Source organism: Calliphora vicina, chromosome 2, assembly GCF_958450345.1.
Source record: "Calliphora vicina chromosome 2, idCalVici1.1, whole genome shotgun sequence".
NCBI classification, from domain to species: Eukaryota; Metazoa; Arthropoda; class Insecta; order Diptera; family Calliphoridae; genus Calliphora; species Calliphora vicina.
Window position 1 is genome coordinate 106,285,876 of NC_088781.1, and position 15,884 is coordinate 106,301,759.

General features: G+C 34.5%; 1 protein-coding gene across 1 annotated transcript in view; it reads right to left on the reverse strand.

Moving 5' to 3' along the window:
- LOC135950771 (zinc finger protein 91) overlaps positions 1 to 10,547 on the reverse strand; it is a 48,503-nt gene extending 37,956 nt beyond the window's left edge. The window contains exons 1-3 of the mRNA XM_065500301.1: positions 8,566 to 10,547; positions 8,122 to 8,505; positions 7,745 to 8,059 (exon numbers count right to left, since the gene is read on the reverse strand). Coding sequence (XP_065356373.1) covers positions 7,745 to 8,059; positions 8,122 to 8,505; positions 8,566 to 10,547 — 2,681 coding nt within the window. The remainder of the gene's footprint in view (positions 1 to 7,744; positions 8,060 to 8,121; positions 8,506 to 8,565) is intronic.
- Between the last annotated feature and the right edge of the window lie 5,337 nt (positions 10,548 to 15,884).

Consider the following 15,884-nt stretch of genomic DNA (forward strand, 5'->3'; position numbering starts at 1 on the left):
TCAGCTTTATGCAGATGAGACTATAGAACCATACGAATATGAATAGAATTTATGAACATGAAACTGGTAGAACATAAAACAGAACTGGTGTTGGTAAGCAGCAGGAGAGCAAAATAGGTAATAAAGATACAAGTAGGATGAAGTGAAATTGTCTCCACGGAAGCCATCAAATACCTGGGTGTGATGATCGATAATCGCTTAAATTTAAACACACCGAATATTAGTGTGATTGGCCAAGTTATCAACGAATTTAGGTATATTGAGTCTTTATATAAAAAATTGATTTTTGTTCAGAAATATGAGTGATCACAGATCGAGCTCCTTTTCTTGAATAAACGCTTATTGCCCAAGTTATTAGCGAATTTAGATATTTTGAGTTTTTATATAAAAAATCGATTTTTGTTCAGAAATATTTTGATTCACAGATCGAACTGCTTTTCTTGATTAAACGCTTATGGGCCAAGTTATTAGCGAATTTAGATATTTTGAGTTTTTATATAAAAATTCGATTTTTGTTCAGAAATGTGAGTGATCAAAGATCGAGCTCCTTCGCTTGATTAAACGCTTATTGTCCAAGTTATTAGCGAATTTAGATATTTTGATTTTTTTTTTATAAAAATTCGATTTTTGTTCAGAAATATGAGTGATCACAGATCGAGCTGCTTTTTTTGATTAAACGCTTATTGGCCAAGTTATTAGCGATTTGAGATATTGTGAGATTTTATATAAGTAATCGAATTTTGTTCTGAAATATGAGTGATAAAATTTTGCAGATGTAGTTAGATAATAAGTGGACGTGGACAAATTTTATTTCTGTAAAAAGTTTTGTTGACTATTGCAAACATAAAACAAAAAAAAAAATGCCAGATTGGTCCAGGCGTACTTTGGATATATCGAAACAAAATTGGCGTGGTCAATTTTTTCTTTCAGTAAAAACTTAAATTTTATAACTATGAACATTTAAACAAAAAATTAGCCAAATCGGTGCAGCCGTTTTCCGATTTTGGATAAATCGAAAAAAGTGGGCATAAAAATTGGGCGTGGTCAATTTTTCATTCCGTAAAAACCTAAGTTGTACTATGACCAACATTTAAAAAAAAAAATTGTCTAAATTAGTCTAGCCGTTCTCAACTGATGCAATTACCAACGAACGACATTTGATTTTTATTTATATAGATAGATATTGAGTTGGGTGTTATGATTTTGGGTATGAAAATTATATCTCGTTCTCTTAAGAGTATATTAGTGAACTGAAGACTAGTTTATAGATCGAGCTCAAAAAGAGCAAAAAAAAACAAGTAAGAGAGCTATATTCGGCTGTGCCGAATTATACTTTAAAATAAAAATTTTAAATATTTTTATGTAAACAAAATTTAAATTTTTTTTCCAGTTGTTTTTTCGAAATTGTTTTTTTAATTTTTTTTTAAATTTTAAAATTTTTTTCCAAATTTTATAATTTTTTTTTAAAATTTTTTTTTTAGTTTTTAAATTTTTTTTTTTAATATGAAAAAAAATTTGGGTTAAGAAATATTTTTTCAGCTTTTGACCCATTGTAGGTCCAACTTACTATGGTCTTATATACGTTGTTGCACAGGTCTTTGAAATATCTATCATTAGATATCCATATTGTCTATAATAATGATTTAGTAATCCAGATATGGGTCAAAAATATCGACTCCGCTATCTATAACGATTCAGAATATATATACTTTGTGGGGTCGCAAATGAAAAATGTAGAAATTACAAACGGAATGAAAAACTTATATATACCCTTGCCACTCATGGTGAAGGGTATAATTAAAACAAGTCCAAAATTTCACCTTTATTAGAATTTTTGATTCTAAGTCAAATAACGATTTTTTGGGGGGTTTTTTTGGGCTTTAATGTTAAAAATATTTTGAAACTTAAAAGCCACCCATAGAGACCTGAATTTTTGGCTTCTGAGGTTCTCAGGTGTTAACTTTAATATGAGTATTTGAAATTAAAAATTGGCGGCAAAATAAAAAAGACTTTTGGCCAATAAAAAAGACACTGTGCGGTGCAGGTTTCTGCTGGTTGGTTACGATAACACAATAAACATAGCATACAGAGTGATATTATTTTAGGATATTTTTTGCTTGAAAGACAATAACAACATTTTCAAATATTAGGACATTATGCCAATATGACGTGATAGATGCATCTAGTTTATTTAAAGGAAATAAACCACCGTTTTTAAAAGGAAACAACGTAACATTATAATGAATTTGTTAGTCTGTCATTCTGTAATGTTACTAATTTATATACATAGATTAGCGGTATTCACAATGTAGAGTAATTGGCCTAGTAAAAAAAACAGAAAAGCTAATTATTGACAAACATTTAAATTTCTAATGTATTATGTTTTTATTTTTTTGATATTGTGCTCTTTTACTACATTACCAGGCCAAGTACTCTACATTGTGAATACCGCTATTGTTTAATACAATTTATGTAAGAACAAAAATCAAAGCTACATATTATGGAATTTGTTGTAAACCCAAATTTTAATCTGTGTTTAGAAATGATTATTTCAAGCAGCCGTAAGAATGAGAACTAAATAATAAAAAAAAATAGTTACAAAAAATCTACTAATGACCACAGCCTGCAGTTAAACTCATAATGTTGTGTTGCAAATTTATAATCCTAAAACGAACGAATGAATGCAAAACAATAAGTATTTATTTGTTGTTTGGTTGCAAGCATAATTGCAGAAGAATTGTTTGGCAAGTGGGGAAAAGAGGAGGTGATGGAGGAAAAATATTTTAAACAAAGATTGCATTTTTAGTGGCCGCAAGCGTGATTTAGTGAATGCAATACTTTTAAAACTTATTTTTTTCCAAATTTCTATGTGGTCATGTAGTGGTGGAGACACACACATTTACACTTACACAGATTTACAAATGCATTAGTAGAAAAAAACAACAACAATATGTTTATTATTATTCCTACATATGTGCTAAAGCATAAAGGAAGAGGTTTAGGGACATTATGCCAAGGAATGTCCTGCTAAAACTTAATGAGTTATTTTTTGCTCATTTTGTTAGTTAATTTGTCCTTTTTTCGGGAGGCAAATGTTCTTTATTTATTTGTTTCATTAGTGGTTGTGTATTTTGGAATTTTTTAATTTAAAGAACATGCTCACTTTGCCCCATACCACCTACTCTTATATCCTTTAGACACTCTCATTTAAATAATACGCGGTTGAATTGTTTAGTTTTAAAAATTACAATGTATTGTGGTCATTATATGTGAAAATTGCTTCCTTTTCTTTTTTATTTGTATTTGTTTTAATGTTCTTTAGCTGAGGCAAATGGCCAAAATTAAAAACAACTACAAAAATTACAATTGTACAACTTATTTTCATATACAAATTGCAATAAATTGAGTGACATTTTAATAAAAACGGAAATTTTTTAGTTCGTTTGTTTTTCAATAATGCACATTTTTTTGTTAGACAAGCTCCACAAGGATTTTTTTGTAGGGTATAATCTAAAAAAAGGAAGAATAAGAAATGTGTAGTGTGTTTGAGTGCATAATAATTTCAATGAAACTAAGGGGAATCTTACATTTACTAGGAATAGTTTTATTAATATTTAATCTACATCTGTATAAATAAAAATCAAATGTCGTATGTTGGTAATTGCATCAGTTAAGAACGGCTGGGCCGATTTGGACAGGGTATAAACCTTCAACATGAGTTGCAAGGGTATAAATTTGTCATTCCATTTGTAATTTCTACATTTTTCCCACTAAGTGTCCGTCCGTCTGTCTGTTGAAATCAGCTTTCCGTAGCCACCAAATAACTTGCATACATGATTCATACATCAATATATCGGGAATTCTTGCGGATCAGTTCTGACGGCTGAGATACAAGGAAAAAACTGGGATAACCTCGATTTTTGGCCTGTTTTTTTATCTATATCTGCATTACTAAGTGATTAATAGAGACAATATGGATATCCAATGATAGATATTTCAAAGTCCATTGCAATGCTGTATATTAGACTATAGTAAGTTAGACCTAAAATGGGTCAAAATCGGAAAAAGTATTCTTTAACCCGATTTTTTTTCACCAAAAAAATTTTTTTAGCAGACATTTTTTTCAATAAATTTTAATAAAGAAAAATTGGGAAAAAACCTTTTCTAAAATAAATTAAAACAAAAATTTCGAAAAAAAATTTTTTAAAAATTTTAATTTTGTTTACCTAAAAATATTTAAAAATTTTATTTTAAAGTATAATTTAGTTAAGTTTATATAACATTCCGCACAGCCGAATATAGCTCTCTTACTTGTTTTTTTTTAAATGTTCGTCATAGTCCACCTTTGGATTTTACGGAAAACCGGTGCACCGATATGGCAAATTTTTTTCTAAATGTTCGCAGTAATCCGATTTTTCAGTAATCCGATCCATTAAAATCTGATCTGAAGGGGCAAACAGCAGTGTATTTACAGTACTTCCGTTGTCTCCAAGTTAAACCAGCCATATTCTCTGATGAAGGGGTAGTTTCGTCTAAGACTCATCTTTGGTAACTCATCCAAGCATGATATCAATGGAAATTCGAGGATGCGTTCCCTAAGGTTTGTCAATTTAAGTTTTTACTGAAAGAAAAATTGACTACTCCCAATTTTATTCTCACTTTTTGTTCGATATATCCAAAATCCCAGAACGCCTGAATCGAATTGGGTAATATTTTTCAAATGTTCAAAAGTTTTTTACAGAAAGAAAAATTGCCCACAGATATATCTGCAAATATGTAACCAAGGGCAGTGAGTAGAGATGCTAATCGGGACTGATTTTTGAAAATCCCGGAATTGGGATTTGGTAAAGAATCTCGAAATGCCGACCGGGATTTTCGGGAAATCTAAAATACCGAAAATTATAAGAAAGAAACGTACATAATTATGTCTTTACAATTGAAAGTAAATTTTTTATTTAGCAATTAATTTTTATTAGACACTAAAAAGCATACTATTGCATCTATGGTTTTGTCTGCCATTCTGGAACGAATTTTGTTTCCGACATATGTTGCTGCCGAAAAACATCTTTCATATTGGCAAAACCGTTTGTAAATACTTATAACAAATCTGCAAGTATTTTCCTCTTGTTCCTTCAGAAATAAAGTGATCTATTTCTTTTGCAAGTTGCAAATCTACATTATAACTTGGTTTTGTTATTGTTATTTCGGATTTTTACATTTATTAATAACTAATTCATCGCCCCGGCTTCGCCCGGTACCATTTACTAATGTTAGTTCTTCAAGTTTCTCCAACCCACTCACACCAGCCTGTTGTTATTTATTTGCAAATAAAATATCTAAATTTGTATTGCATACTTTAGGGAGCTTTTTTATTACAGTTGACTGGACTCACAAAAAAAAAAGAATTTCCGTGTTTTACCCGGAATTTTTGAACTTTTTTTCTTTACAAACCATCTCCTGAAAATTTCGAATCGAATAAAAAAAAATCAGCCAAGTCGCTCCAGCCGTTCTCACGTGATGACATTACATACATGGACCATTTCATTTTTATATATATATATAGAAGATATCTTTTATCCTTTGAGCAATCGAAATATTTTCATTTTGTTCTAGCTCCTCATCTGAGATAAAATCAATTTCGTTTAAAGAGGATTTAAATTGAGTTTTGTTAGATAACTTACAAAAAAATTGTGAAGAATTGATTTTCCAGAACCCCACTCTAGGAAAACCAACAATACCTTCCTTTATTAACTATGTTGTAGCAGGAGTTGAGCTCAACAACTTTGTTGAACATCACTTTTCGATATTCGGGCATGTAGAATGTCAAAATGCATAAAAAAGGCACACAAAAATGACAATTACCCCTATTTATTTATGAAAAACGGGATTTGGAAAATCCCGGGATTTAAAATTAAAAAATCCCGGGCTTCGGGGTTTAAGAAATCCCGAAAACTCCGGGATTTTTGGGAACTGCTATGTTAGCAGTAACGTTGCAATTTGGCGCATTTATCCATTTGCCATTCATGAAAGATATCTGGAAAATGGTCAAAGAGTGTACTTTACTGAGGAGAACGTATTACAGCGAGTTCATAGACAGATTTGAAAGAACGCTGCTATACTCCGAAATGCCAAGATATTATACTTGGAATCAATCATCAAAGAAATTTCAATGGCGGAAACAAGGAAATCCAGTTCTACGTTTCCTCCACTTATTTTTTACCAACGAATTAGGTCGCATTTTCACAGTCCATCCAAGAAACGATGAGTATTTTTATTTGCGTTTGTTATTAATCAACGTTCGTGGTCCAACATCCGTTCAAGATTTGCGAACTATAAATGGTGGATTGTGTGACATGTATAGAGAAGCATGTCAACGCTTACGTTTGTTAGAGAATGACACTCATTGGGAATACACCCTGGGATATGCTGGGCTTTCGAACATTGTTTTCGATAATAATCTGAACATGCTTAACATCCGATGATTTTGGCAACGATAGATTTGCAGAATGATATTGCACTTGCTTTATCAGGAATTGCAGCTACGTTGTTAGAAGGCGGTCGAACTGCTCATTCAGCACTCAAGCTGCCATTGAATAAGCAAATGAATGAAAATTCAACATGCAACATCTCTTGGCTTCGCCATTCAAATCATACAACCACAGAAGGCCAATATGTTGAGTTATTCCTTGCGCAACTAGTGAATGAACCAATACATATTTTATGTATTGATGGACACCAACACCCTCGTCCTTTTTCTAACATCACACCCTGACAAGTATGAAGTTTTGCACCTCTTAGAAATTCGGATCATTGCACCAGCTACGTTTCATAACCAGCTACGAAACTTTCTACTTTTATTTACGAAAAGGCTCATTGGACTGAGCTCAACGACTTTTTTTTGACACCAAACATTTCCAAACTTGACTGGTGGTCGATTGTTTTTTTAGCCGTACAGTCCGTATATGGAATAAGCTTCCTGTCGAAGTATTTCCTGACCCTTTCACTGTAGGAAAATTAAAATCAAATGTCCACAAACACTACTCTCTCTATCCTCCTTCCCATGACCTATTTTCCTAGTTCCAACACCATTACCCGGATTACCGGGTAATCCTAACTGAAAGGCAGATCGGAAATCATAATGTTTCGAAACATAAACCAACCACGTCTTTTTAATGCACCTGACTTGCGGTAAAAAAACGTGAAACTTCATCAAATCAATAATACAATACAATAGTACAAAGGTTGTGATACCACAACCTTTGGGTGCCCCGATAGACTAGACGATAGTGTGCTAGACTATCAATCCAGGAGTTGCGGGTTCGATTCCTGTCAGAGACTCTGGGTGTTTCTGCAGACAAGCAAAACGCTTCGCAGTTTGTGTTCGTTTTTTTTTTTAAAAAAAAAAAAAACCTATCCTAATGGCTCGGACCGACATGCCATTCGATTTTAAACCCTTGAGTTTCCGGTACGGCATGCATTCGCAATGACAATTAATAAATTTCAAGGGCAGTCATTGCGTGTTTTCGGCTTTGACCTTGAAAATCCATACTTCTCACATGGCCAATTCTCATCTTCTCACAAATTCACAAATCGAACACAAATATTTGTGTTCGATTGTTGTATATAAATAAGAATATTTTCTATAGAATGTTGCCTAAAACAGACACTTTTCTATAAATGATTCACTATAAACATGATACTCTTCTATAAAGTAGTGTCTTATCCGAAATTTTAGGGTACTCACTTGCTTTTAAACGCCTTCTGACAGTAATCACATGTAAATATTTTCTCTTTCTTTCCGGAAACTTTAACATCTACATCAGCATCAGAACCATGAATATTTTTCACATGATCTTTAAGATTATTAGGACGTGAAAACGAAGAATCACACAGATTGCATTTGAAAAGTTTTTCCTTTGTATGATTGTGTAAGTGGAAACGTAAAGATTGTTTGCGAAAGGCTTTATCGCATAGAGGGCAGGGAAGTAGTTGATTCTTAGCCACGCTGGTAAAGGAATGAAAGACGCGATGATAAAGTATTTCTGATTGGAAAGGAGCTCTGAAATAGGGAATTTTAATTTACTTATATGAAATTTACTAAATTGTTTCTGAGACACTTACTTAAATTCACATAAATCACAAGGCCAGATTTTCTCTCCTTGTTCGGTTATGGTTTCGCTTAATTGTGAGGCCTGTTTGATCTCTTCGGGTGCGACAATAGTTGTAGGTTTGCAAACTCTGGAATGCCTTCCTAGTTCTTGGGCTGTAGCAAAGCTTTTGCTGCACAATATGCAAATGTGTTGTGAATGGCTGTGCTCTCTTTGGCAATGCAGTTGGAGCTTATCTTCTGAAGTAGTTGTTAAGCAGCAATCTTGGCATTTAAAAGTTGCATCAGTTGGAGAGGGAGTTTGCTTTGAAATTTTCAGTTTGGCTTGTTCACTTGTACTAGGCTTTTCATCTAGTAGAGGAACTTCCAACTCCATAATTTTGCTGTGATTAGTTGGGCTTAATGAGAACAAAACAATTAAGATTTTTATATCACAGGAATTAAGTAATACAACTTACCTCTTTTCTGTTTTCAATTCAAACATTTCTTTCGTTTCTTCTTCCTTGTTTCTTTTCAGATTTAAAGCTAAAGCTTTTTGCTTGTGCTCTAAAGTCTTACGATGTCTTCTCGCCTTGCAAGGACTATTGAATTCCAAAGAGCATATGGAACAGAAATATTTGGAAACGCTGTGCTTAAATTTTCCATGTCTTTGCAGGGCAATTTTTGAGGGTAAAACTTCCGGACATGAGACACACTTAAATTTCGACTGATAAACATCCGAAGCTGAGCCCACAAATTCCATGCCACGATGAAAGTGTAAAATATGACGTCTCAGTTCAAAATTAAAACGAAATGCCTGACCACATTTCGGACAATCTAAACTCAATCGCTTGCTTATACAAACAGGCACAGAACGATTAATGGCTAGAAGTACTTCTTTGTGTTCCGGTCCCAGCAGATGTCTTCTCATTTGATTATTGTCCTCACATTCAAATTGGCAATATGAGCACCAGAAGCGTCCTGGTCCCTCAGAGGCATCCAAATGCGAAGCTGAATTCCAGTGCAGCAAAAAAGCCTCCTCGGTGTTGGCATAGAAACGACAAGGACGACATTGAAATGGTGACTGCAAGACAATGGCATGAATATTATCCAGGATCATATGCCAAGATATACCAGGATGTAGCTGCATGCGCCGATAATGATAGTGGGATATCAAATGTTTTCCTATTAAATGCCTAACCATGACATATTTACAGAGACTACATTTCAAGTAAGTAGATCTTCTCTTACGTTTTTTATTATTCGTAGAGAGTGTAATTGAGAGAGGCTTGAACTCCATAACCGAAAAACTTTTATTTATGTCTGCTCTAGGCAACTCATTAATGGCGGCCTTTTCCAGCTGTACTTCTGGCTCTGATCTTTTTAAATGGTAGGAGGACTTCAGGTGATTCTCATAAATAATTTTACTTTTTAGTTTGCGACAACAAATGTTACACCAATAATCCTGAATTGTATTACTACATTTGGCCAATTCCACCACTTCTTTATATTCCAGTCTCTGTAGCTTAGTACCAGGCACCCATTTACCTTTGGTATGATCGGCTGGAGGATGTTGGCCCTCCTGTGCATCCACATCTTCCATGTGATCATCCCAAGTGGGTGATAATCTAGAAAGTTGTGAATGGGCCACTCTAAGATTGGGACGATGTTCTGGTTTCCATTTGCCGCCCGTATGAGATACAGGCACCACTGGGGGTGAGTGCGTTATAAGGGGTAATTTCCATTTACCCCCGGAACCATGAGCCTCAGCCATGGGATCATAATCTTCATCATCATCTTCCATCTCAACATCCCCTTCATCTTCCTCCTCTTCTTCGGACACTTCCGGAGATTCATGTTCGAATGTTATGGGTTTGAAAATTGTCTCATATGATTTTTTAGTTTCTCCCATATAACTAACCGCCTTTAGGAAATGTTCCCTAGTTTGCTGAGGGGCTTCTGCTGTTTGGGCATTAATCCAGTTTGGCTCAGCAGTTGTAGCTGGTTCCGCTTCCTGTTGCAGAGATTTTTGTCGCGTCAATGGTGCTGTTTGTTGTTGGTTACTTCCTGTTTTACCACCACTTGTCGATGGCCCCACTGATGATTGTACACTTTGCAATTGTAGTGAAGAGAAAAATACATCGGCTTCCAATTCATAGGGCAAATCGTAACCCAAGGCCTTAGAAGTTTTGCCACCATGACTGGGAGGATTTGCCGGTTCACTGAAATTAAATGGTTCATAGTTTATGGGCGGAGTAACTTCCGCTATGGCTGTCGTAACAACAGCAGGTTGCTGTTGTGTTGAGGTGGTAGTTGTGGCCGAGTTTTTAGTAGTTTGTTCGGATGAGGTAGTTGTAGGAATTGAGCAATTTTGTTTACGATGCTGTATATAGTTGTCTAGTCCCACAATTGTTCGACTGCATTTGATGCAGAGGTGAGTGTCGTCTAAGTCTTGATCCATTTGGGGGGAGTTTCTGAAAATGTAGAAAAATATTGTCAATAATCACAAATATTTTAGAAACTAAAGAGCTACATCAATTAATAAGTATGGACTGTTTGGAAATCCAATTAGAATGTAAATTCTAATAGTGCCTATGACTGATTGGAGAAGTTCGTATCGTAAATTTTAGCTTTTGAGCTTTCCTTTAATACAGAACAAGTACATTCTTAAGACTAAGTACTAGGGTTTGTCAAAATAAAATCTTTTTCGCTAAAAATTAAGCTGTTTTGAAGATGAAGCTTAGAAACGAGCTCAGTAGATCCCAACATTAAAAAGGCTGGACGTTCTTCCTGTTGCTACTTAAAGCCAATTTATGAAGTAGGAAATACTAGAGCACAGCTACTTACGTGGTAGCTCGTGAATGTTACAGATATTTCCAAGGCATTTGAAAGTGTCATTCTGCACTTTAGTGAAAAAGTATTGCTTTTGGTGTTAGTAGCAACTTCTCTCTTATACGAGATTATCTAGAGATTGTACTATATAAGATGGGGTAGATAAAATCCCAAATTCATACACTAGTTCTAGATTCCGTATGTCTTCCTATTCGAAGCCTCAAAATTACATAATAACTTGAATGATGTGTTTATAAATATAACTCGTGTGATAACTATTTGATTGCTATAGAATTGCAGACCAAGCGGGTTTCTAATAACATTTTTCATCATTTAAGGTTAATACAAATGTATTATTACTCGAGAGAACAATTGGTTTTGGTTGTTGAACTAAATCTTAAAAGTAAAGAAAAGTTCGTACAAGATCTGGTCGGAATATTGATTTAAATTCGTCAACGGTGAAGAGAGCTGTTAAACAAATTGGTAGTCCTAAATCAAACAGTTCAGTTAAAGCAGTACTTCACAATGTTGGAGAAGGTCCAGGAACATCAATTCAACATCGTGGACAAGAATTACAAACTTCAAGATGATCTCTAAATCGTATATTCACTGAAGATCTTAATTTCATGCTCATAAAATAAATAAAAATATGGAAACCGAAAAATATCGTTTAATGGAATATTGAACATCAACTGAGTTATCAGAATTAGCCTTCTAGATCGTGTGATTTAACACCATTGGATTTCTTTTAATTGAGTTCCCAGCTGTTAAGCAAGTAGTCAATGTATCCCTTATAGACAGTAATTTTCACTAAGTCTTATCACTTTGGGTAATTTGAGATGTATATGCTCTTTGTAGTACAGAGAGAAGACAATTGGTTACTTTATACATCCCAGGTAATCCAGCATGAATACAATTGCCACTTAAGTGTCTCTAAGTAATCTAGAGTGTAGTCACTTTAAATGTTTAGTGTGTAATTCGTACAAACTGGTTTTATACACATTGTATTTATGAAATTCTCATACAGTTTATTTTTATTTTTGCTTAAGTATACTGATATTATGTAACATAGCGTGAAGCCAATAGTCACTTTAGTATCTCTTACCCCCATTAACACGAAGTCTGGTTAGGTGCTAACTAATACTGTCGTTTAAAATTATTTTTGTATGAAAACTGTCAGTATAACTATTAGTTAACACATAACCAGACTTCGTGTTACTGGGGGTTAGTAACCTATAGTGAAGTCACTTTAAACGTTTATTTTGCACTGCACTTTAGAAAGTAGTTATTTTAGCCACCAGAAGCAATTTTTTGGAGAGTTGTCAGAGGAAGATTTATTTACAAGGGTGGTCAATTTGCACCCGTACAAGTTAAAGTAACTAGTTATGTAGCTGATCAAGTAACCAGTTAGGTAGCTAGTAAGATAACTGACTATATGTAACCGGTATGTGAATCCAATAGGTTGACTACTTTGGACCAGCTATCAAAAAGTCTCATTGTTATCAAAAAGGGTCAATGTTTAGAACGTGCACATGTTAAAATAACTAGTCATGTAGCTTTTGAAGTAACTAGTTCCCATCCTAAATGATGGGTAAAATAACTAGTTTAGGACTGTCTCCTAGAACTGCTGGGTCATTTCAATTCAAAGGTCTATGTCAATAAGCAAATAACCACCTAGATATCGAAGGAACAAAATCAACGATGCATCAACGATATTCAGCTACATTTATGCAAAATTGTCATGGAAAATTCAAACCCTCTTACAGCGCACTATGTGAGTAGTGGTGAGAATTTCGGGTGTATCTAAAGGAGATAGCGAAACATTCATCGGTAACCCTTGCATAGGTTACAGATGCACTTTCGAAAGCTGGCCCAACCTAAATTAAAACGAACTGGAATGGGATATTGGCATTCCTGTCTTAGGAAAATAACTAATTTCACAAACTTCATCTTATTGCCAAAGAATGATGGGAGAGATAACTCATTTAAGAGATCAAAATATGGAATAATATGGACTTGCGATAAATCTGCCTACATTTTATCTAAGAAATCATATAGCGGTCCTTATTGGACACTGGCCTCTAGGAGCACACCCTTAAATGTTAAGAATTCCTTACAACGATTTCTATAAAAGCTGTAACGACAAGGAACATCTAAAAATCTTCTATGTCACTGTCCGGAATTTGGAGATCTAAGACGTGGAATGTTTGACCAACAAAAGCTTTCTAATAAAGATTGTTTTTTAGAGGCGGATAACTTTTAATTGGCTGAACTGCTTTCTGCTACAGCTAACTTTACAAATTGTTCAATTATACAATTTGCAAATTGTTCAAACTTATTATGAAAATCATGAGCGGTATTCACTTTTAAGTGCGAATGGTCTAGCATCATTGCAAATGCAAAATTTTACCGTAATCCAATAACAAAATATACACAAAAACATTTACAATTTTGTATTTGCAATGATGCAATACCATTCGCACTTAATACTGAACTTCGCTATGGTTTAATTCGCTAAACTCATTGCATTAAGTGCATTTTATGGTTCTCAAAATCGTCCATCAAAACGATTAATTAGAGAAACTATGGATCGTTTTCGCAATACGTTTACTCCTAATGATTAGATATGAAAATATGCATCAATTCGGCATCTTGCTCATCAATTAATCTTGTGTCTATCCATTTTTTTTGCTTGGACCAGCACTCAGGAGATGACCCTTACTCATACAATGGATTGTGTTGGAACTAGGAAAATATGTTATGGGAAGGAGGATGGAGCGAGTAGTGTTTGTGGATATTTGATTTGAATTTTCCTACATTGAAAGGGACAAGAAATACTTCGACGGGAAGCTTATTCCACATAGGTGCGGCACGGCTAAACAATTTTCTCTGTAGTGTGTTGTACGATCCACTTATCACTAATGGATGAGCCCCCGCTGATGAACGAGTATTTCGTAAGAAACTACGGGTTGAAACACAACCCACATTGGGACGATGCTCTAGAGAATTAATAGAGCTGGATACCCTGTCACCGATAAACACCACCGCCCTCTCCTGTACGCTATCGAGTAACTCCAAAATATGCATACATCGAAACACAGGCCCATACAGGAGCTTTGTATTTAATTTTGGGTCGGATGTGAGTGGTCTAAATAATAAGGAGATCAGATGAAGTGAAGTATTTCTTATACCGTCTTAGAAAACCGATGTACTTAAATGTTTCTTTCGACACTTGTGTTTTGTTCAGGAACATCACACTGAATTATCATGCCTAGAACATCAAGAGCTTCTGATTCCTCAATAATAACACTATCCGTAGAAACAAATGAAGCAACATGATCTGGGGGTCGATTCTGGTTCTGTGAAACGGTGAAATGAAAAAAAAACTATTCATTTTCGTTTTCATAAGAACTTTTCATATTATCAATTCACAATTACACAAAAATGGCGATTCCTGTTTTTCAATTTACTTTATTCCACTTGATCCTTTCATATAAAAACATTTGAATTTATTTATCATTTTTTCACTAAACGAGAATCTGAAACTCTATGATTCTCTATGAACCAGAATCGACCACCTGCCGTGCTTTTGTGTGTTTTCATACAAGCCTTACGTGCATTAAAATCAACTTTCTTTACTCAACCTCATTCGGAGATTATCACAAGATCATGGATAAGTGTATAATTCATATTTTGCCTCATTGCCCCAATCTCTGAATCGCTTGGCTTATAGTTGAATGAATGTGAATGAAAAATGTTGCTGCCATCTGCAAAATAATATATAGGGTTGGAAGTTTAACTTAGATGGTCAATTAGAATAATAAGGAATAGTGTAAGAGAAAGAGCGGAGCCTTGTGAATAAATCTTGAACACGTTTAATGAGATCCCATCTACAACAACTCGTATAGTGAGATCTCTGAGAACGATCGATATAAATCGGGAGAAATCGTTACCGACACCAAAAGCAATAAGTTTCGATAAAAGCACACCTTATCGAACGCCTTAGAAATATCAAGAGCCACCACCTTACTTTCGCAAAAACGACACCATTCTTCCAATACGAAGGCAAGCAAGTCCCACGTAGATCAGCCTCTACGAAAGTGTTACATTAGTAACCTTCCAACATATAGGAAATCCACCGGCACTGTATAATATGCTGAAAAAGTTTGCTAACGTACGGGCTAGCGTCGAAGAACACTACTTCCAGGAGAGTTGTTTATATTGAGATCCACTAAAACATTTTTAACTGCGTTAGCGCGAAAGAATATATTCCGCATAGTTGGCGAACGAATGATTTCAAAAAATATACCTGTTAAATGGCCACCTCGCTCATGTGATTTGACGCCATTAGATTATTTTCGCTGGGAATATGTCCCAGGACTATGCAGATAAACAGGAAACGAACAAGCAATTTAATTACGAAGGGTGTGTGAAAATTTGACTTCAAGGATACAAGCTAACCGCGGTGACCACATGCACGAAATCAAATTTAGTCATTAATGCCATAAAATTATCTAATTAATAAAGTCAATTGGATGGATATTAAAGACCTTTTTCTATGTGATATTTCAATTTAAAGTTCTCCATCTCTATAAAAAAACCATCCTTAGAACAACAGTATGGCTGAAGAATAAAGGCTTTAAATAAATGCAACGAGACCTTCAATTGAATACAAGTAAGAAATAGTCCTGAGATGCATTAGAAAATTTTGCGAAACCTTTTGCAAAAAGGGGTGCTGTTGTTCCAGGAAGAAGCTGCTTTTGGATGTCTAGTTAACATTCTTTCCAGAGTTATTATACACGTTTGGCTTTCAGCGAATATTAGAATATCCTAATGTTAAGATACCGAATATGCTTCGTGGTTTTTCATCGACAAAATTTGCTGCAGTTTCGGTTTCCTTCATTTTATCTGGCAGTTCTTAAGATGCTCCTATCATTATTAGTGCATACGATAACTGGACATACGA